General features: G+C 42.9%; 1 protein-coding gene and 1 pseudogene across 1 annotated transcript; both read left to right on the top strand.

The window, feature by feature from the left end:
• Positions 1-10236: 10236 nt before the first annotated feature.
• LOC141145586 (E3 ubiquitin/ISG15 ligase TRIM25-like) lies at positions 10237-12140 on the top strand (annotated as a pseudogene).
• A 4039-nt stretch (positions 12141-16179) lies between these two features.
• LOC141145585 (E3 ubiquitin-protein ligase TRIM39-like) lies at positions 16180-20616 on the top strand. The gene has a single exon (XM_073632412.1). The coding sequence runs from the start codon at positions 17134-17136 to the stop codon at positions 18727-18729; it is 1596 nt and encodes a 531-aa protein (XP_073488513.1). The 5' UTR covers positions 16180-17133; the 3' UTR covers positions 18730-20616.
• The last annotated feature ends 3479 nt before the right edge of the window (positions 20617-24095 follow it).

Here is a 24095-nt window from a genome sequence, read left to right as displayed (position 1 = left end):
ATATGTAAAAGCCAAGCAGAAATTATTCTTCAATAGACAGCGGTGGTTTGAACATGGAGAAAAAGCAGGTAAATTGCTTGCATACCTTGTTCATAGTGAAGACAAACCCCCAATTGTAATTACGCTTCATGATAAGGATAGACAGCCAATCACGGATCCTCTTGTCGTGTCCTCCAAGTTTGGAGACTTTTTTACAGAACTTTACACATCGACGGTCTCGGGGGATACGGCAATAATGGATCAGTTTTTGAGCAACATTATACTTCCACAACTCTCAGAGAGCCAAGTCGAACTTCTTGAGGCACCCCTCACGGTGGAGGAAATAAAGATTGCTATTGCAGATTTTACTAGGTCCAAATCCCCGGGGTCTGACGGTTTGCCCATTGAATTTTATGCACACTTTTCTGAGATACTTACACCCAAACTGTTGACTCTGTACAACACCATGTTTGAAACTTCAACACTACCTGCATCCATGAGAGAGGCCACGATAGTACTTATACCCAAACCAGGGAAAGATTTAGGATACCCTGAGTCATACCGCCCCATATCTTTACTCCAAGTAGATGTCAAAATATTAGCCAAAGTACTCTCCAAACGTCTAAACCAAGTAATACTATCCCTTATACATGTAGATCAGTCAGGGTTTATGCCTGGCCGAAACACTTCCTTTAATTTAAGGAAGTTATTTATCAATCTCCAGGCCAAGCATGATAATGTGGGCACAAGAGTGATAGTAACATTAGATACAGCCAAGGCATTTGATTCGGTTGAATGGAGATATCTCTGGAGATGCATGGAGGGATACGGATTTGGGCCCAAATTTATTCGATGGGTGCAACTGTTGTATCAGCAACCAACTGCCCGAGTGGTGGCTAACGGATGCCCCTCTCGGGAATTTGGCCTAAGCAGAGGTACGAGACAGGGATGCCCGCTCTCGCCCTTGCTGTATGCTCTGGCATCGGAACCCCTCGCCGTGTCCATCCGTACTAATCAGGAGATAATAGGCTTAACATTCGGATCCCTTACCGAGAAAATTAGCCTATATGCAGATGACACCCTTCTCTACCTGGCAGACCCTGGCCTTTCTCTACACACAGCCCTTAACGTAATTGAGCAATTTGGGACATTCTCGGGCTTGAGGATTAATTGGGGTAAATCACAGATAATACCAATTGATAGTTTTCCACCTACAGAATCACAGGCTAATTTACCCCTTCAACGGGTGGATATAATAAAATACCTTGGCGTTAAAATATCCAAGAATCCAGTAGACTATATTTCCTTGAATGTCGAACCATTATTCTCCCTAATTAAATCTAAGATCCAGGTCTGGTCCCGCCTCCCTCTAGGAGTATGGGGCCGAGTCAATTTAATAAAGATGATACTACTGCCTAAGGTACTATACGTCCTATGGCATACTCCAGTATATCTACCCCTTAAGTATTTTAAACTATTAGAAACACTACTTAAACCATTTGTATGGGGGAAATCTAGACACAAACTCGCATGGCAAACACTTAAAAGCTCAACGGACATGGGTGGAACAGCACTCCCCGATTTTAACCATTACTATATAGCGTCACAGCTATCCCAACTATTTCACATTGACAAAACTGACAAGGAACGCTTTCTCATTCTGCTGAGCCCCCGTTGGGTTCAGCATACTGGGGACCCAATAAATGGGATAGCGGTGGGTGTAGGGAACACACAGTCAAAAGATTATAGACATTCCTTGCTATATCATTATAGACGCATTTGGGAATTAGCCTCCTCTAAACTAGAGATACCATCATTTAATGACTATACACCACTTTGGCACAATAACAAGCTGCAGGAACTTAATGGAATCCAGAACTCAGACTTATGGGCAGCCAAGGGCATATACTATTTACACCATCTGTTCACAAATGGCACTTTTAAAACGTTTGAGGCACTTAAGATGGAGTTCCAGATTCCGAATCAAATGTTTTTTTGTTATCTACAGATCCACCATGCGATCCAAACGCAGTTTTCACGGGACCTTCCTCAGCCCACTCCTAACTCTATTATAGCCATAGTCAAGGATACAGACTCAAAAAAACTAATTTCCTGTTTTTACAACATGCTATCCGCCCCTGCCTCTGCAAAATCAGCTTACGCATTGAAACCAAGATGGGAGAGGGAGTTTGGGAGGATGGAGGATGAGGAGTGGGAGGAGGCCCTGGAAGCATGCAAGTTGGTTTCACCCAAACTTTCAGACAGGCTGTCCCAGATCTTTATACTTCATCCTGCATACCTCACTCCTCTTAGGGTAGCTAGATATAAAAGAAGTCAATCCATCACATGTCCAATGTGTGGAACTGAAACAGGCACATTCTTTCACCTTATGTGGTCCTGTCAGAAGATACAAGATTACTGGAAACAAATAGTTGCCTTCTTGCATGACGACATGGGGTCCCCATTAACTCTTGACCCAAAACAATGTATACTGGGAATTTTTCCAGATGTACTAGACAAATTCACACTAACATTCCTGCATGAAACTTTATTTTCGGCTAGGAAAATTATTGCCAGACAATGGATGAGATCCGAACCCCCTCAACTGGTGGACTGGAAAAGAGACATTAACACAACCCTTCCATATAAAAAATTCCTCTATATTAACAGAGGCTGTCCAAACAAGTATAACAGAATATGGGATAGATGGTTACAAGAGTCTATGACATGCATATAAATGGTGCTTATCCTGATACTTACTAAATATGAGTGTGGAAGTGTACGGATTATATATGAACCAACAGAACTAACAACATGATGGTAATATATGTGTATCATGTTCTTGGAATACGGAATATCTTCTGTAAGATGTTAAACATGTATACCAATGCTTTTCATGTATTATGTACAATCTTGCAAATAAAAAGTTTGTTATAAGTTAAAAAAAAAAGTAGATTGGAATCTGAGATGTGATTTTTGGATAGATTTTGTTGATGAAGGTTGAAAGCTGCATGACACGGAAGATGTAGTGGTCTGGAAGATCGAAGTCAGATGCAATTGTTTGGTAGGATTTAAGACGCCCATTGACTGTGTCGTAAAGAGAGATGACGTTCATTAGGCCTTTTAGTTTCCATGTTTTAAAATGCTTTATGGTGGGTGGTCTGTGGTAGCATGGGGTTGCCAAGTATCGAGGGGATGAGACATGTGGAGAGACCCCCAATCGCTTCCTGACATCCCTCCATGCAATGACTGTGTCCTGAATGAGTACATTTTGTTAGGTGGTAGTGATTTTAAGTTGCTATGAAGGATAGATAGTAGATGGTATGGATGTGCCTTGGCCAGTCTACCAGTCTAATCTTAGACTAAGTAAGCAAGATAAATTCTACAATCTAATAAAAGGAAGACCTGCCTCTCCTTCGCTCTTCAGGAAAAATAGTTTTGTTATTGCGATGCAAGGTCTTTTGCGTTGCCACAGGAAGGCCGAAAGAGCTCTATTGATCTTTTGAATGTCCTTATGCTTGATTAGTATTGGCATTGTTTGTTTGCATTGGGTACATCAGACGTGAGAAGCTGACCATCTTATAGAGGTGGCATCTCCCGAGGAGCTATAATGGAAGGTCCATCCATGCTTCCAGTTTGCTGATTATTTTGGATATCAGAGGAGGATAGTTCATGTGATAGATGAGGGTTCTCTGCCTATGTTCACTCCTAAGTATGTGATGTGGTGTGGTGCTATGGGGAAGGGTGAATGGTGAAGAGGTCATCCAGAGGCTTTTGCCACTCTTGCGGAGGTACCGTCGGGTTCAAGAGGTAAACCTCAGGGTCAGTCACAGGGTCAAAAGAGGCCCTGGGGAAGGAAACCCACAAAACAAAATACTAAAACCTCCTTATGAAGGGACACCCTGCTCGCTCGAGTGGGGGGAAGACATTTTTTTAAGGGTCTGGCAGGAACAATGTCAAGACAGATTGGTGGCTTCCTCAATATCTCTAGGTTATGAACTAGAATTGCGAGAATTCCCATCTACACTTTTTCTCAGATCAAACGTTCCCAGAGATCCAGTAAAAAAGAAGTCTCTCTTTATAGCTTTGGATCATCTCTTGTCTCAGAGTGATATCGGTGGTCCCCTTGGAAGAGCAAGGATTAGGGTTTTATTCAAACCTTTTCATGGTACCAAAACAGGGATGTCAGACCCATTTTAGATCTCAAAGATCTAAACCGGTTTTTGAATATCTGCTCTTTTCGAATGGAGTCAATCCGATCAGTAGTCTCCATCCTACAAGGTGGAGAACTTCTGGCATCAATTGACATCAAGGATGCTTATCTCCATGTGCCGATTTTCCCCGCTCACCAGAAATATTTACGCTTCGAGGTAGAAAATCTTCATTTTTAGTTCGTAGCTCTGCCCTTCGGTCTAGCTACTGCACCTCGAGTTTTTGCAAAGGTCCTGGCTCCTCCTTTAGCCAGATTGAGGGCTCAAGGTATAATGAATACTAGTCTACTTGGGCGATCTACTCTTGATAGATCAGTCGGTAGCCTGCTTAAACCAAAGTTTGGTCACCGCAGTCAGCTACCTGGAATACCTAGGTTGGACTCTCAACCTATAGAAATCCTCCTTAAAACCATCAAAGAAATTGAAGTACTCAGGGCTGATCATAGATACAGTTCAGAAGAGGGTGTTTTTGCCCCAGGAAAGGATTAGTACCATAAGGGAACTGATTCAGGTGGTCAAAACACAGAAGAATCCTTCTATTCGACTTTGCATGAAATTGTTGGAAAATATGGTGGCTTCTTTCAAGGCTGTTCCTTCTAAGCAGTTTCATTCAAGACTGCTGCAAAACAGTATCCTGTCAACTTGGAACAGGAAGGTCCAAGCTCTGGACTTCCCAATGTGTTTATCCCCCAAAGTGCGTCAGAGCCTCAATTGGTGGTTGATATCCAAGAATCTTCAAAAAGGAAAATAATTTCTACCAGTTACCTGGAAGGTGGTAACCACAGATTCCAGCCTCCTGGGTTGGGGAACAGTCCTGGAAGAAGCATCTGTCCTAGGGAAATGGTCCAAATCAGAAATGACCTTGCCCATCAATATTCTAGAAATTTGGAAAGCACGCCTGGCCCTGAAGGCCTGGACGCTCAGACTACGGAATTGTCCTGTCAGAATCCAATCCGGCAATGCCACAGCCGTGGCCTATATCAATCACCAAGGGGGCATGAGAAGCCGTGCGGCCCAAAGAGAGGTGAATCATATCCTATCTTGGGCAGAAGACAACATTCCTTGTCTGTCAGCAATCTTCATTCCACGGATAGAGAATTGGCAAGCGGACTACTTGAGTTGCCAACAGTTGTTCCCGGAAGAATGGTCTCTTCAACCTGACATTTTTTTGTCGATATGTCAAAGATGGGGAAATCCAGACGTGGATCTGTTTGCGTCCAGGTTCAACAACAAGATCAACAACTTTGTGTCAAGGACAAAGGATCTGATGGCATGCAGAACAGATGCCTTGGTTTTTCCAAGGGATCTGTTTTCCCTGATCTATGCGTTACCTCCTTTTCTGCTGCTTCTGCACCTTCTTTGCAGGATCAAGCAGGAAGATTAGGAGGTGATTTATTGTGGCCCAGGAGATTTTGGTTTGCAGAGATCGTAAAGATGGCAGTAGGGAACCCATGGACTTTACCACTATGGCCAGACCTTCTCTTGCAAGGTCCGGCATTCCATCCTACCTTAAAAACGCTAAATTTAATGGTCTGGCTATTGAGACCCACATTCTGAAAGACTATGGGCTGCCAGCTTCAGTAGTTTCTACTTTGGTTAATGCCAGGAAGCCTGCCTCCAGAGTCATATACTATAGAGTCTGGAAGGCATATGTCTCCTGGTGTGAATCCAGGGGTTGGCACCCCAGGATATATGTCATAGGTAGGATCCTTGAATTTCTGCAGATGGGATTGGAAATTAAGCAGGCCTTGAGTACTATCAAAGGCCAGGTGTCGGCCTTATCAGTGTTTTTTCAACGACTGCTTGCTTCATACTCTCTGGTTCGTAACTTTATTCAGGGGGTAAAGCGGATTAATCCTCCAGTTAGGTCACCCCTGAACCCTTGGGACTTGAGTTTAGTCCTGTCCGCATTACAGAAACAGACTTTTGAGCCAATACAGTTGGCCAATACGAGATATTCCCTTGGTCCTCTTGACGAGGAAAATAATTTTCTTGGTTGCCATATCTTCTGCAAGAAGAGTATCAGAGTTGGCTGCTCTTTCTTGTAAAGAGCCATATTTTGATTAATCATAAGGATAAGGTTGTATTGCACCCTCATCCTAATTTCCTACCGAAGGTAGTGTCGGGTTTTTATTTAAACCAGGATGTTGTTCTGCCTTTATTTTTTCCAGAACCTCGTTCTGTGGAAGAAAGTTAACTACATTCTTTTGATGTGGTGAGAGCAGTTTATTTGAAGGTGACCGCTCCGATTCGTAAAACAGATGTTTTGTTTGTGTTGCCAGATGGTCCTAAAAGAGGACAGGCAGCGTCAAAATCTACTATTTCTAAATGAATTTGTCAAGTGATTGTTCAAGCTTATGGTTTAAAAAAGGAAAATTCCATCCTTTCACATTAAAGCGCACTCCACCGGGGTTGTTAGTGCTTCTTGGGCAGTGCATCACCAAGCATCCATGGCTCAGATCTGCAAGGCCGCAACTTGGTCTTCAGTCCATACATTTACCAGATTCTATCAAATAGATGTAAAAGGTCATGAGGATATCGCCTTTGGGCGCAGTGTACTGCAGGCTGCAGTATAAGTCCTGTAGTCTCTTAGTGCCCTACTTTTGTTGTGTCTCCCTCCCTTCAGTTGGCATTGCTATGGGACATCCCACATACTATGACTCTGTGTCCCGTGATGTACGATAAGAAAATAGGATTTTTATAACAGCTTACCTGTAAAATACTTTTCTTTGAAGTAAATCATGGGACACAGAGGTCCCGCCCCTCTTTCTAGTATACACGTGTATTGCTTTGCTACAAAACTGAGGTACTCCCAGTAGTGGGAGGGGTTATATAGGGAGTGGACTTTTTGTCTTAGGGCGTGCCAGTGTCCATCACCTGAAGGTGGTCTATAAGCCACATAGTAACTACTATGGCTCTGTGTCCCATGATGTACTTCAAAGAAAAGGATTTTGCAGGTAAGCTGTTATAAAAATCCTATTTTTTAGTCCTGAGCAGGAATGGAAAGTAGTGAAGGTTTGTTGCATTTGAAGGGATATCTACCTGGGGATTAGCAGTAAAAATCAGAATGTCATCTGCAAAGAGGTTAAAACCCTTGTGGAGGGGGATGGGGTCTGAAATATGTCCTGCCGCCACTACCCTGGTAGAGGGAGACGAGTAGAGACTATCTTTTAAGTGTGTGAAGGACCCTAGGAAGCCAAACCTTTCAAGGACAAGTGCCAACCTTTTAAAGCTGACATTGTCGAAAGCCTTTTAGACATCTAAAGTGACAATGGCTACAGTGCCTTGAAAAAGTATTCATACCCCTTGAAATGTTCCACGTTTTGTCATGTTACAATCAAAAATGTAAATGTATTTTATTGGGATTTTATGTGATAGGCCAACACAAAGTGGCACATAATTGTGAAGTGGAAAGAAAATGATAAATGGTTTTCAACATTTTTTACAAATAAATATGTGAAAAGTGTGGGGGGCATTTGTATTCATTGTATTCCAGATGCCACAGCTGTGTCCACTGCTGTGGTGATAGCGGTGAGTATCAGGGCTGCTACTGCCTGAGCTATTTTTTTGAATGTATAACTCTGAGGAGTCCCTTGTAGCTTCAGCGGGAGCATGTCCACTCTCTCTGGCTCCGGATTATGACCAGCGGCTATCTTGTCTCCCTCCGAGGGGAGACTAGGCAGTGCAGAGCGGGAGGGAGCCGTGGAGCGGGAGCTGGTAAGGTACCACTCCATATCTAGTGGGGGTCAGGCTGCAGTGTCTGTGACTGAAAAAAAACCCCCAAAAAAACGGGCTGTTACCAGGTTTTGTAGGCCGAATGTAGCTGGGCTAGCAAGGAGCCGCTGTGTCCCACTGCCCTCGCATGTGGCGCCGTAACCAGAATTGGATTTTTTATTTTATGTCAATTGGGTCTTTTTGTTTGGGGTGCTGAAAATGGTAATACAAATACTGTACGTACTTTACACCTAAATTCCATAGCCTTCCTCTTCTTTGTGCCGTCGGTCCTTTGAAACCACTTCACTTTGCCGACAGGTCACAGTTTTCTGATGTCATTGCATCAATATGTATTCCCTCCTCCAAACCAAATAAGCATTCAACCCATGCTTGAGGGGACCCCCCTGCATGGCTAGATTTAAAAGCAGCCGGAGTTGGGTAAAAGTAAAGTTGTCCATTGACTCTAAAAAAATATTTCTTTTACACAAAACATCTAAAACATATCAACATGTAACCAGGTAATTGAACTGCATTTACTTTCTCAGTTTTCTGTTTTGTGTGAAGTTCTCTTTTCAAAAGATGCAAACAAGCCCCATACACACTATTAGATTTTCTGCAGATTTTTGTCTTCAGATTTACCAAAACCATATAGTGCAAGGGCCTGCCTGATTGCATACAAATTGAAACTCTTAAGGCCGTAACACACAGTCAGAAAATTTGAAGTCACATTTTTTCCAATGAGCGATTTTCTGATCGTTAGTATGCTGCTTTTGACAGCCGATTACGAATTTTTGTCAGACGAAAACTGGATAAGCAAGCACCAAAATTTTTGACTGATGTGACCACAACGTCCGATTTTTTTTTTTTTTTTTCATTAGTACGGTTTTCTGACAAAAAAAAAAAAATCTGAGGAGCAAGACTAGGCATGCTCTGAAATGAAAGAACAAATACAAAACAATTCAACACATTACATCACTTCTGATGTTTAATTCTGTTGTTCGAAAATTTTCTGATGGTGATTACCTTCTTCACTTTCGATTTGAGACTAGCATCCAACAAAAAACCGATGAAAATTCGTCCAATAATCTAAATTTGTGTACAAGGCTTTAACCACTTCCTGTCCGCCGGTCAAATGACGGCCCTCCAGAACAAGCGCTCTCGCTCATGGCGGTGATCAGTGGTGCGGTATGTCAGTCGGACCCACCGCTACACCGATCTCGGTAAAGAGACTCTGATGGAGGCTCTTTACCAAGTGATCAGCCATGTCCAATCACGGCTGATCACAATATAAACAGGAAGAGCCGTTGATTGGCTTTTCCCTCACTCACATCTGACAGAAGCGAGTAGAGGAGAGCTGATTGGCTGCTCTCCTGACAGGGGGGTCTGTGCTGATTGTTTATCAGCGCAGCCCCCCTCGTATGCCCACCCAGGGCCACCAGGATGCCGCCAGGACCACCAGGGATGGCCACCACACTGAACCCCCAGGTATGCCACTCTAGACCACCAGGGAAATGCCAATCAGTGCCCAGGCAGCTGCCAATCAGTACCCATCTCCAATGCCTGCCAGTGCCATCAGTGATGTCTATCAATGCCATCTATCAGTGCCCAGCAGTGCCGCCTATTAGTGCCACCCTTAAGTACTCATCAGTGCATCCTTTCAGTGCCCATCAGTGCCCACCAGTGCCACCCATGAGTGCCCATCAGTGCCGCCTATAAATGACCATCAGTTGTGCATATCAGTGCCGCCTATCAGTGCCACCTCATTGGTGCCACCTTATCAGTGCCCATCAGTGAAGGCGAAAACGTACTTATTTACAAATTTTTATAACAAACAAAAGAAAAACTTTTTTCTCAACATTTTAGGTCTTTTTTTTAGTTAACAAAAAATAAAAAACACAGAGGTGATCAAATACCACCAAAAGAAAGCTCTATTTATGGGAACAAAATGATAAAAATTCTGTATGGGTACAGTGTAGCATGACCGCGCAATTGTCATTCAAAGTGCGACAGTGCTGAAAGCTGAAAATTGGCTTGGGCAGGAAGGGGGTGTAAGTGCCCAGTTTTGAGGTAGTTAAGGTTTGACCTCATATTAATATGGTTTTGGTAAATCTGAAGACAAAAATCTGCAGATAATCTAATAGTGTGTATGGGGTCCAACAGTCACTACATCATGTGACCAGAACGCTCCCATGTATGTAAATACCACTTCAACTTATAGACATTCACTTTATGCACATACTTCCTGCAGATATAAGTTTCAAAACAAGACCAGCCCCTCCCTGTGCTGAGAAATGTGAGACGTGTCCTCTGGTTTCTGAGTGTCGGAGACTTTCAGTTTCGATTCTCTTCTGCTGTCAGAAATGGCGTCTGCTGATGTGAGGCAGGAGCTGGACTGTTCCATCTGTCTGGAAATGTATAAAGATCCTGTAATGCTGAGCTGTGGACACAACTTCTGCCGGGTCTGTATTGATCGTGTGTTGGATACACAGGTGGGGTCTGGAGATTATTCATGTCGTCAGTGCAGAAAAAGGTCTAGGAGTCGTCCTACACTGCAGAGGAACATAACACTGTGTGATATAGTGGAGACTTTACGGTCTACTCATCCAGACCAGTAGAAGACTGGAATTTTTTGTACTTACTGTATTCACTCTCCTGTACCTGCTGTTAAATCCTGTCTGATGTGTGAAGCTTCTCTGTGTGATAATCACCTAAGAGTCCACAGCAAGGCACCAGAACATGTCCTAACTGATCCCACCACTTCCATGGAGAACAGAAAATGCTCCATCCATAAAGAACTTCTGAAATATTACTGCACTGAGGACTCTGCCTGTATCTGTGTGTCCTGCAGGCTGGATGGAGAACACCGGGGACACAAGGTGGAGACTCTGGATGAGGCCTCCGAGAAGAAGAAACAGAAACTGAGAAATGTTCTGCAGAAACTGATTGCTAAAAGAAAGGAGATTGAGCAAAGAGTCCAGAGTCTGCAGGAACTTAAGGGAAAAGTACAAGAAAAATCAGCTGGTCTAACGGAGAGAGTCACTGCCCTGTTCATAGAGCTCAGGAGAAGGGAAATCTCCCCAATAGGACACAGAAGGCAAAAAACTGACAGAGGTTATAAACTTTGCTTACTCTATTCAAAATTAGAAAAAGTTTTGCCTTTTAGATCTAATTTATTATTTTGAAGTGTTAATTTTCATGCTTTGGTTAAATTGTATATACTGTAAAGCCCTTTCTTAGTGTTGAAGAGAAGGGGGTAGAGAAAGTTCCCAGAGACACAAAAAGTGAGAGGAAATCTCTCCAAGGTCAGAGGAATTCTCCTCTTCGATCGGTGTCACCGGAACACATGTCCCCATGGGAAGGTTTTAGACATGTGCACTGCCGAAAAATTCATTTGTTTTCATCTTCGTTTCATTGTTTTTTTTTTGTTTTTCAGGTCATTCGTTATGAAAGCAATTCGTAAATTCGAAAATAAAAATGAAAATCCAAAAATTCTAAATCATAACTAACTAATAATAACGAACTATTAAATTATAGGTATTGGAATACCAAGGGCATAGATGGCCCTTACTCGACTTTTAACTTCCTGCCTATCGCTCCAGGGGATCGGATGGTTTCCCCCTTTACCACCGGCTCCAGTAATCGGGGGGCCCACTGCCTATAAAAGTCATCTTGTGGAAAATCGGCTGCTGAGAACACTTTTATTGGATGCCGGATCACCTGCTGTTTAAAAAAAATACCGGGGTATGCCATAACCCCGGTATTTAATCCTTATGCTATTTGGTTGCAGCTGAATTACCTCAGTAACAGAGGCCCACACCTCCCTTCAATCCTGGCTCCTCCCACAATGGATCTTCATTTGCCCTCCTCACAGCTCGAAGGATTATCCTCAACGTCCCTCCACCACAGAGGTAAAGTGGGAATTGAAACTACAATGCCTTGAAAAAGTAATCATACCCTTTGAAATTTTCCACATTTTGTCATGGAATCTGTTGGTATTGTGACTTGGGTCACACCTAACACATAAGATTGGACTTGGTTCCAGAATGTAGCTTTAAATGGGCATGTCCATAAACGATGATACAGTGTTGGCCTGGTTTCCTTACATATGGTGGTTTGGGAAGGCATAGGGTATAAATGCCCTATGGAGCAATTTAAATTGGGTTTCCCTCCAGGATTCATTGGTGTCCATTTCAAAGTCATTTTGTATCCTCTCTGTAGTAGGTGAGTGTATAAAATGGGTGCAGCGCTATAAATTCAAAGTGATTCAAGGAAAATAAACAATAGTGAATATTAATAAATGAACAATATTATTAAATAAATAAATAATGAGTGTCCATCATGAATAAATCAAACGGTCCACATTAATAGTAAGACACTAATAATCACCACGTGAATGTATAATGAACATCAACAGAACAAAGTAGTCCTCCGAATATTGGAAGCAAAACATGAATATTGGGCTTATAGATGGTGGATGCTGTATAGGCTTTACAGTCTGGTAGCAACCATGCCAATCAGAAGAGAGTCCGAAGATGGAAATGAGATTATATGAAAAATCTTGGTGACCTTCTCTGGAATGTGATATAACAGATAAAGATGTGCAGATACCACCACCCATATAAAATGGAGGCTTACCGGAAAGCTAGGACCCAAAACAGCATACGCTGTGTGAGTCAGGAAAGCTTAAAAGTTGCCCCCTGGCAGATGATAGGGAGATCCCACCGGTACACTGGAGTCCTAGGGATGCCTCACCGGGGTGTCTTTTCTGAGTAGAAGTTAGAGATGTCCTCCTGTCAGTGTGTATTATACCCTCTCTATACCCCCTCTTACCAAGCTACTGGACACTGGACACTCATTTATTTATTTAATAATATTGTTCATTTATTAATATTCACTATTGTTTATTTTCCTTGAATCACTTTGAATTTATAGCGCTGCACCCATTTTATACACTCTACAATTTTCAGCAAAATTTTTATTTGCAGTGTCAGCGGCTTACATGTTTCTTGATTAGTACGGTTTAGAGTTAGCGCAAGGTTATTTTTGTTTTTGTATACACCTGTAGTAGGTGAGGAAGGTTGTCTAAAGGAATGTATTTTTTCCCTAGGCTTTTGAAGCTGTGTACTCCAGTGGATTGGTATGAGAGGATTATAGACCTCTAGCTGTAGAAATAGTCCGAGCTGCAATGAGTTTTTCTATAAGAGTAGATCAGAATCTGAGATGTGATTTTTGGATAGATTTTGTTGATCAAGGTTGAAAGCTGCATGACATGGAAGATGTGTTTGGTCTGGAAGATAGAAGTCAGATGCAATTGTTTGGTAGGGTTTTAAGATGCCCATTGACTGTGTCATAAAGAGAGACAACGTTCTTTAGGCCTTTTAGCTTCCATGTGTTGAATGCTTTATGGGGGTGGTCTGTGGTAGCATGGGGTTGCCAAGTATCGGTAGAGGGGAAGAGACATGTGGAGAGACCCCCAAGCGCTTCCTGGCGTCCCTCAATGCAATGACTGTGTCCTGAATGAGTAAATTTTGTTGGAGGTTAGGTGGTAGTGATTTTAAGTTGCTATGAAGGATAGATGGTAGATGGTATGGATGTGCTATGGCCGACTCCACCCAAAAGTTAGTGAACTTTGATCCCTGAAATAACCAGTCTAATCTTAGACTAAGTAAGCAAGATAAATTATACAATCTAATAAAAGGGAGACCTGCCTCTCCTTCCCTCTTTGGGGGATATAGTTTTGTTATTGCGATGCAAGGTCTTTGACGGTGCCACAGGAAGGCCGAAAGAGCTCTATTGATCTTTTGAATGTCCTTATGCTTGATTAGTATTGGCATTGTTTGTTTGCATTGGGTACATCAGACGTGAGAAGCTGACCATCTTATAGAGGAGGCATCTCATGAAGAGCAATAATGGAAGGTCCATCCATGCTTCCAGTTTGCGGATTATTTTGTGTAGCGCTGACAAATTTTTGCTCAGGCGCCTATTTGTAAATTTAGTGGGTTAGCTGTACTGTTCTTTCCCAGAGGTAACTCGGCAGAGGTGGTCCACTGCTATGCATTCTGGGAGAGAGTACTTAAGGAGCAGACGCCATTTTTCTTTCTCTTTCACCTGCTGACCCTGCTGGCCTAAAGGTATGTGCTAAGGAGAGTTCTACCTCGTGGCCCTCCAGGCCGGAGTGCTGCGATGCTGCAGCCGTGCAAGTAGGCCCAGAAGCCTGTCTGGGGCCTACTACTGTGGGGATTGTCCTGTTCTGTCTGTCCTGCGGGAAGAAGCCGGACAATTGAGAAGACCCAGGGGAGGACCCATCTTGGAGAGGACCGTGCGGAATGCTAGTGTGTCAAGAGGGGCCTGGTGACTCAATTGGAGGATGCATCTTAGCATAATCTACCGCACAAGTACTGCCGGGTCAGCTTAAAGGTTCTGGTACTGTGTTGCTGTTCATCTAAAACTACTACGTCCTGTGGCAGAGGATCGTACAGTTATATTGCTCTTTTTAAGTCTGTGGCAGAGACTTTTTTGTTCGTGCTGCGCTCCGGCTGCTAGGTCAGTGAGAGAGACCTATCCGGGCGGGCAAAGATTTAATCTTGGACTGAAGGTATATTCGTCCCCGAGATTTCAAACTCCTCAGTGTCCTAAAGAAAAGGCATTTGAACTTCCCTGCAACTCTTCTTCTACCTCTTTCCTGCTACTTCTTCCAGTTATTTCCTATTAAAGCATTGGAAAAGTACTAAAGTGACTGGTGCCTACATTGTCAGATACAAAGCTCAACATGGACTCTAAGTTCTGGTATTGGTGAAACTACGGGTGAAGAGGTGACGGTAACAGCCCGCTATAAATCAGCAGCTCCTTCGGGGGTTAGTGCTACATTTGCATATCAGAGGAGGATAGTTCAGCTGATAGATAGATGAGGGTTCTCTGCCTATGTTCACTCCTAAGTATGTGATGTGGTGTGGCGCTATGGGGAAGGGTGAAGAGGTCATCCAGAGGCTTTTGCCACTTTTGCGGGGAGGTAGCACCTTACTTTTGGTAAAGTTTAATTTTTAGTCCTGAGCAGAAATGGAAAGTAGTGTAGGTATCTTGAATTGAAGGGATATATACCTGGGAATTAGCAGTAAAAATCAGAATGTCATCTGCAAAGAGGTTAAAAAGTAATGGTGATGGGGGCAGTCCTGATGCGTACCCTTGTGGAGGGGGATAGGGTCTGAAATATGTCCTGCCGCTACTACCCTGGTAGAGGGAGAAGTGTGTAAAGGAGCCTAGGAAGCCAATATGTGAGACGTGTCCTCTGGTTTCTGAGTGTCGGAGACTTTCAGTTTCGATTCTATTAAGTGTGTAAAGGAGCCTAGGAAGCCAAACCTTTCGAGGACAAGTGCCAACCTTTTAAAGCTGACATTGTCGAAAGCCTTTTTGGTATCTAAAGTGACAATGGCTACAATGCCTTGAAAAAGTATTCATACCCCTTGAAATGTTCCACATTTTGTCATGTTACAATCAAAAATGGAAATGTATTTTATTGGGATTTTATGTGATAGACCAACACAAAGTGGCACATAATTGTGACGTGGAAGATAAATGATTTTCAACATTTTTTTACAAATATGTGAAAAGTGCGGGGGGCATTTGTATTCATTGTATTCTAGATGCCTCAGCTGTGTCCACCACCGTGGTGATAGCGGGGAGTATCAGGGCTGCTACTGCTTGAGCTATTTTTTCGAATGTTTAACTCTGAGGAGTCCCTTGTAGCTCCAGCGGGAGCATGTCCACACTCTGGCTCCGGATTATGACCATCGGCCATCTTGTCTCCCTCCGAGGGGAGACTATGCAGGGGAAGAGCGGGAGGGGGCCGAGGAGTTGGTAGGGTACCGCTCCATAGCTAGTGGGGGTCGGCCCACAGCGTCTGTGACTGAAAAAGCAAAACAAACGGGCTGTTACCAGGTTTTGTAGGCCGAATGTAGCTGGGCTGGCAAAGAGCCGCTGTGTCCCACTGTCCTCGCATGTGGCGCCGTAATCAGAAGTGGATTTTTTATTTTATGTCAATGGGGGCTTTTTGTTTGGGGTGCTGAAAATGGTAATACAAATACTGTACGTACTTTACACCTAAATTCCATAACCTTCCTCTTCTTTGTGCCGTCGGTCCTTTGAAACCACTTCACTTTGCCGACAGGTCACAGTTTTCTGATGTCATTGCATCAATATATATTCCCTCCCCCAAACCAAATAAGCATTTAACCCATGCTTGAGGGGACCCACTGTATGGCTAGATTTAAAAGCAGCCCGGAGTTGGGTAAAACTAAAGTTGTCCATTGACTCTGAAAAATATTTCTTTTACACAAAACATCTAAAAAATATCAACACATAACCCGTTAATAGAACTGCATTTACTTTCTCAGTGTTTTGTTTAGTGTGAAGTTCTCTTTTCAAAAGATGCAAACTAAAGCCCCATACACACTATTAGATTTTCTGCAGATTTTTGTTTTCAGTTTTACCAAAACCATATAGTGCAAGGGCCTGCCTGATTTGCATACAAATTGAAACTCTTAAGGCCCGTACACACGGTCAGAAAATATGAAGTTAAATTTCTTCCGATGAACGATCTGCCGATTTTTCTTATCGTTAGTATGCTGCTTTTGACAGCCAATTATGAATTTTCGTCAGACAAAAACTGGATGTGCAGGCTCCGAAATTTTTGTCTGATGTGACCACAACGTCCCATTTTTCTTTTCATTAGTATGGTTTTCTGACAAATAAAAAGAGCAAGACTAGGCATGCTCAGAAATGAAAGAACACATACAAAACAATTCAACACATTACGTCACTTCTGACGTTGAATTCTGTCGTCCGAAAATTTTCTGATGGTGAGTACCGTTTTCGCTTCACTTTCAATTTGAGACTAGCATCCAACAAAAAATCGTCCAATAATCTGATCGTGTGTACAAGACTTTAAGGTTGGGCCTCATATGTAGATGGTTTTGGTAAATCTGAAGACAAAAGTCTGCAGAAAATCAAATAGTGTTTATGGGGTCTAACAGTGACTACATCATGTGACCAGAACACTCCTGTGTATAAAAATACCACTTCAACTTATAGACATTCACTTTATGCACATACTTCCTGCAGATATAAGTTGCAAAACAATATCAGGCCCACCCTGTGCTGAGAAATGTGAGACGTGTCCTCTGGTTTCTGAGTGTCGGAGACTTTCAGTTTCGATTCTCTTCTGCTGCCAGAAATGGCGTCTGCTGAAGTGAGACAGGAGCTGAACTGTTCCATCTGTCTGGAAATGTATAAAGATCCTGTAATGCTGAGCTGTGGACACAACTTCTGCCGGGTCTGTATTGATCGTGTGTTGGATACACAGGTGGGGTCTGGAGATTATTCATGTCCTCAGTGCAGAAAAAGGTCTAGGAGTCGTCCTACACTGCAGAGGAACATAACATTGTGTAATATAGTGGAGACTATACGATCTACTCATCCAGATCAGAAGAAGACTGCAATCTTCTGTACTTACTGTATTCACTCTCCTGTACCTGCTGTTAAATCCTGTCTGATGTGTGAAGCTTCTCTATGTGATAATCACCTGGGAGTCCATAGCAAGTCACCAGAACATGTCCTAACTGATCCCACCGCTTCCATGGAGAACAGAAAATGCTCCATCCATAGAGAACTTCTTAAATATTACTGCACTGAGGACTCTGCCTGTATCTGTGTGTCCTGCAGGCTGGATGGAGAACACCAGGGACACAAGGTGGAGACTTTGGATGAGGCCTCTGAGAAGAAGAAACAGAAACTGAGAAATGTTCTGCAGAAACTGATTGCTAAAAGAAAGGAGATTGAGCAAAGAGTCCAGAGTCTGCAGGAACTTAAGGGAAAAGTACAAGAAAAATCAGCTGGTCTAACAGAGAGAGTCACTGCCCTGTTCATAGAGCTCAGGAGACATCTGGAGGACCTGGAGAAGAGAGTCCTGAGGAACATCTCCAGCCAGGAAGAACTGATCTCATTGTCTGATCTGATCCATCAGCTGGAAATAAAGAAGGAGGCTCTGTCCAGGAAGATGGAGGACATTGAGGAGCTGTGTAACATGACTGACCCACTGACTGTCCTACAGGAATCAGACACAGGGGACTTGTGTGATACTGAGGAGGGAGATAATGAGGACAGAGAGAGACATGATAGACTCCTCCATGATGGAGGGGATCTGGATGTGTCTGGAATCTCACACACATTACATACGGGGTTATCTGATATGATAAAAGAGGTAAATGTGTTCTTCAATATACAGGAAGCTTCAGACATATTACTAGATGTGAACACAGCTCATAATAATCTACACATATCAGATGACATGAAAACTGTATCCTGGTCAGATATAGAGCAGAATCGTCCAGAAACACCGGAGAGATTTCAGTACTTGACCAAGGTATTAAGCAGTCAGAGATTTTCCTCAGGGCGACATTACTGGGAAGTGGATGTCAGTGAGGCAGAAGAGTGCAGAGTCGGGATGTGTTATCCCAGTATAGAGAGGAGAGGAGGATGGCAGTCACTGATTGGATATAATAACAAGTCCTGGGTTTTGTGCAGGTATAGCGGTGGGTGTTCTCTAATACATGACGATAAACCGATCAGATTATCTCCCGATCTCTCCAGTAACAGAGTTGGGATCTATCTGGATTATGAGGCCGGGCGGCTGTCCTTTTATGATCTGTGTGACCCGATCAGACACCTCCACACCTTCACCACCACCTTCACTGAGCCCCTCCATGCTGGGATATGTGTATGGAAAGGTTGTATAAAGATCTCTGGGAGGGTCAGGAGATTTTTAATATGATCATGTTACAGGAAATCTGAGCTGAATCTGGTGAAATCTTGTGAGAAATGTCAATCTGGTTCATAGGATGACACAGTTTGTACAGATAACGTGTTTCTTCAATCGGTGGATCTGGTAGTTCTCAGCCCAGGAGAGTCTCCTCCATCACTTCCACATCCAATAAGACCAGAGGGGGGATTTGGGGGGTTTATTATTTATACAATCTGATTGTAGAATCTCCTTTTAGATCTACCATCAGCTGTGTAGTATATGTGCCTGCCTGATTTTAACTAAATCAAATGACTTTTCAAGTTTAACTTGACATTACATTGTTTTGGTAAAGCTAAAGAAGATTTGGTAGTGTATGGTCAGCTTTAGATTTACCAAAAATATAAGGACACACACACATTATACATTCATATTGTATCCAGGAAAGTATTTACACTACATAGATGATAGTAGATCTAAAGCAAATTGTACAATCCGATTGTATAGTGCATGGTCAACTTTACGGGTTTTGTTAGGTTAGGGATTAAGCTTAAATTTAAGGAGTCATTATATTTGAGGAACAAGGTGTTAAATATTTATTTTAAGTTTTTAATTAACCACTTATGGACCACCCGCCGCAGTTATACATCCGCTGTTTGAAGAGGAATATCGTTGTTATGACAGCAGCTAGCTACCATAACCCCGGTATCCTCTTCTTCAGCGGGCGGTCAAATTTCAGGTAAAAGTGATCTCTGTGGCGGGTTTGCCGCAAGATCACCTTTATCGGTGGCGGGAAAGGGCCCCTCCCCAGATTTTTAAGGGTAAAAGTTTGTCGCCATTCCACGAGCGGGCGCAAGTTTGAAGCAGGACACGTTGAGTATCAATTTACTCGATGTAACATCATCTTTTGACAATATAAAAAAAATTGGGGTAGCTATACTGTATCTTATTTTTCAATTAAAAAAGTGTATTTTTTCTACAAAAAAAAAATGTGTGCTCGTAAGACCGCTGCGCAAATACGGTGGGACAAAAAGTATTGCAACGACCGCCATTTTATTCTCTAGGTTATTAGAAATAAAATATATAATGTTTGGGGATCTTAGTAAATTTCTAGCAAAAAAAAAATGATTTTAACTTGTATACAACAATTTTGAAAAATACACCCGGTCCTTAACCACTTGCCAACCGCCTCACACCGATGTACGTCCCTAATTTGGGGACGGATATCGTTGTTATGGCAGCAGCTAGCTGCCATAACCCCAGTATTTTTTTTAATTGCATTTTAGTGTAATTATGAGATCTGAGGTCTTTTTGACCCCAGATCTCATTTAAGAGCACCTGTCATGCTTTTTTCTATTACAAGGGATGTTTACATTCCTTGTAATAGGAATAAAAGTGACACTTTTTTTTTTTTAAACCATGTAAAAATAAAAAGTAAAATAAATAAGAAAATTTTTTTTTAAACGCGCCCCGTCCCACCGAGCTCGCGTGCAGAAGCGAACGCATACGTGAGTAGCGCCCGCATATGAAAACAGTGGGCAATCCACACATGTGAGGTATCACCGCGATCGGCAGAGTGAGAGCAATCATTCTAGCCTTAGACCTCCTCAGTAGCTCAAAACATGCAACCAGTAGAATTTTTTAAATGTCGCCTATGGAGATTTTTAAGGGTAAAAGTTTGTCGCCATTCCACGAGTGGATGCAATTTTGACACGTGACATGTTGGGTATCAATTTACTCGGCGTAACATTGTCTTTCACAATATAAAAAAATTGGGCTAACTTTACTGTTGTCTTTTTTTTGAGCGCCCCCCCCTCCTGAACCGTACCAGGCCGCATGCCCTCAACATGGGGGGGTGGGTGCCCTGCGCCCCCCCACCCCAATGCACCTTGTCCCCATGTTGATGAGGACAAGGGCCTCTTCCCGACAACCCTGGCTGTTGGTTGTCTGCGGTCGGGGGGCTTATCTGAATCCGGGAGCCCCCTTTAATAAGGGGGCCCCCAGATCCCAGCCCCCACCCTATGTGAATGAGTATGGGGTACATTGTACCCCTACCCATTCACCTAGGGAAAAAAAGTGTCAATAAAAAAAACACACAGCAGGTTTTTAAAGTAATTTATTAAGCAGCTCCGGGGGTTTCCTATCGACTTCAGGGCTCTCGTCCTTCTTCTCCACGCTCTCCAGCTTCTTCTCTGCGCTCTCCGGTTCTTCTCCAGTTCTTCTCCCGCTCTGCGGTATCTTCTGCCGGGCTCCTCCACTGTCTTCTGCTCTTTTGCCGGCTCTTTTGCTAGCGGTGGCCCGGTCTTCTTCACCGTCTTCTTCTCTCTTCTCTTCTTCCGATGTTGACACAATGCTCTCTCCCACTGTAATGCCGTGTGCGCGGTCCAACTTATATAGAGATGGGGAGTGGTCACCCGTGACCCCGCCCCTTATGACATCACAGACCCGGGGCATGATGGGACTGTGACGTCATAAGGGGCCGGGTCACCGGGTGACATCACCCGGTGACCACGCCCCATCGCTATTTAAGTTGCAGACCACGCACACGGCATTACAGTGGGAGAGAGCGTCGTGTCAACATCGGAAGAAGAGAAGAGGGAAGAAGAGCCGGCAAAAGAGCAGAAGATAGCGGAGAAGCCCGGCAGAAGATACCGGAGAGCGGGAGAAGAACCAGAGAGCGCGGAGAAGAAGGAAGAGACCCCCAAAGTTGGAAGAAGACCCACGGAGCTGCCTAATAAATTACTTTAAAAACCTGTTGTGTGTTTTTTTATTGACACTTTTTTTTCCCTAGGTGAATGGGTAGGGGTACGATGTACCCCATACTCATTCACATAGGGTGGGGGGCCGGGATCTGGGGGCCTCCTTATGAAAGGGGGCTCCCGGATTCCGATAAGCCCCCTGCCCGCAGAACCCGACAACCAATGGCCAGGGTTGTCGGGAAGAGGCCCTTGTCCTAATCAACATGGGGACAAGGTGCATTGGGGTGGGGGATCGCAGGGCGCCCCCCTGCCCCAAAGCACCCACCCCCCCATGTTGAGGGCATGCAGCCTGGTACGGTTCAGGAGGGGGGGCGCTCACTCGTCCCCACCCCTTTTCCTGGCCGGGCTGTGTGCTAGGATAAGGGTCTGGTATGGATTTGGGGGGACCCCCACACCGTTTTTTCGGCGTAGGGGGTTCTCCTTAAGATCCATACCAGACCGAAGGGCCTGGCATGCTCTTGGAGGGGGAACCCATGCCGGTTTTTTATTTAAAATTTAACGTGGAGTTCCCCCTCAAGATCATCTGAGCACAAGTCGCATGCCAAAGTCGGATCATGCAAGACGGCGATCCGACTTCAGTGATAGTCAATGGGCTGAAGTAGGATCAAAGTCGGACCAAAGTAGTACAGGGAGCATTTTCAAAGTCGGACCGACTTGTGTCGGACCAGTTAGGACGGCTCCCATAGGGAAACATTGATTTTCACACGTCATGCAACATGAGCTCCCAATGTCGGAGCGTTTGTCACACAAGTGTGAACCCAGCCTTAGTGTTGAAGAGATGGGAGTAGAGAAAGTTCCCAGAAACACAGAGTGAGGGGAAATCTCTCCAGAGTCAGAGGAATTCTCCTCTTTGATCGGTGTCACTGGAACACATGTCCCCATGGGAAGGTTTTAGACGTGCACTGCTGAAAAATTTGTTTTTTTTTTTGTCTTCGTTTCATTGTGTTTTTGTTTTTTTTCGTTTTTCGGGTCATTCGCTATGATCGTAATTCGTAAATTCGAAAATAAAATCCAAAAATTCAAAATCATAACTAACTAATAATAACGAACTATTAAATTATAGGTATTGGAATATCCTTTCAAATTTGGCTGTTGGTGAATGCAACAAATATGAATTTATCCAAAGTTATGAATTATCCGAAATAAGGAATGCCGCATCTAAACAAATGGAACGGCACAAATAAATAATAAGTAATAATACATTTTTTCATTACTATTGTTACTATTTATTATTATTTGTTACGTTCCATTTGTTTAGATGCGGCATTCCTTATTTCGGATAATTCGTAACTTTGGATAAATTCATATTCGTTACGTTCACCAACAGCCAAATTTGAAAGGATATTCCAATACTTATAATTTAATAGTTAGTTATTATTTCAGATTTTCGAGTTTTAGAATATTTGAATTTACGAATATTCGCAAAAATTCGTTAATTGGGTTTTTTCGTTAATTGGGACGCTTCCGAATTAACCAATTTGACGAAATTGGAACAAAACGGATTGCGCATGTCTAGAAGATTTCCCCTCATCTCCTGTCTCAATGACAGCCATAAAAGGTAAGCCTTCCAGTTACATTCTGTGTCAGGGTCCAATGGTCACCAGGAGAAATACAGAGGGAAAATCTCTACGGGGGGGGGGGGGGGAGACAGGAGCCAGGCAGAGGTTCTAACCCTTCACCCCTCTATCCAAAACTATAAACTGTTTAGATTTAGAGATCAGAGACGTGGGGGGAGACTTAGGCCGGGTTCACATTGGCGCGCTGCGTTTTGGCATTTTACATGAGTTTACATGAGTTTTTAGCCACAGTTCAATCGATTTCTATTAGGATCGCTTTTGCCGCATTTTCTGAAAAGTACCGCATGCCACTTTTTTTTCTGCGCTTTCAGAAAACACGGCAAAACGTGATCTAATAGAAGTCAATGGGGCTAAAAACGTGTGTAAAACACATGTAAACCATCACTTTGTAATATGATCGGGGATAATATTTTTTATCACTGTTTCTAATTTCATTGTATTGATTTAAGATTGTTTTATGGTATAAAGAAAAAACTGATTCAGTTTGATTTTTTTTAACCTTTTTATATATTTTTTGGTGTATTATATATCCCATATCATATAAAGAATATATCAGTAAATCTCGGTGATGGTTCATATATATCTATATAATTTCACCAATAAAAATATTGGAAGAGAGATTGTTGTCATGTGAGTTGATGGTTGTACAGGTTGGGGGGGTTAAGGGCAGTAAAAAAAGGTACATTTTCTCTGTGGTAACTTGGACAAAGGATATGCTGGATAATGGATTTTTAGGAGCTTTTATTATTTTTAATGTGTTTTAACCTACAATAATGTATACCAAAAGGATAAGGGGAAAATGCAAAAAAAAGTGTGTACTGTCTCTTTAAATTTTAATCACTTTAATACCGGGCACTTTCACCCCCTTCCTGCCCAAGCCAATTTTCAGCTTTCAGCGCTCTCACACTTTGAATGACAATTACACGGACATGCTACACTGTACCCAAAATAATTTTTTTTTAGAATTTTTTCCCCCACAAATAGAGCTTTCTTTTTGTGGTATTTAATCACCTCCTGGGTTTTTTACAAATTATAAAAGACCTAAATTTAAAAAAAAAAAAAA

Source organism: Aquarana catesbeiana, linkage group LG05, assembly GCF_042186555.1.
Source record: "Aquarana catesbeiana isolate 2022-GZ linkage group LG05, ASM4218655v1, whole genome shotgun sequence".
Classification (NCBI taxonomy): domain Eukaryota; kingdom Metazoa; phylum Chordata; class Amphibia; order Anura; family Ranidae; genus Aquarana; species Aquarana catesbeiana.
This window is presented reverse-complemented; position numbering and strand designations above follow the sequence as displayed.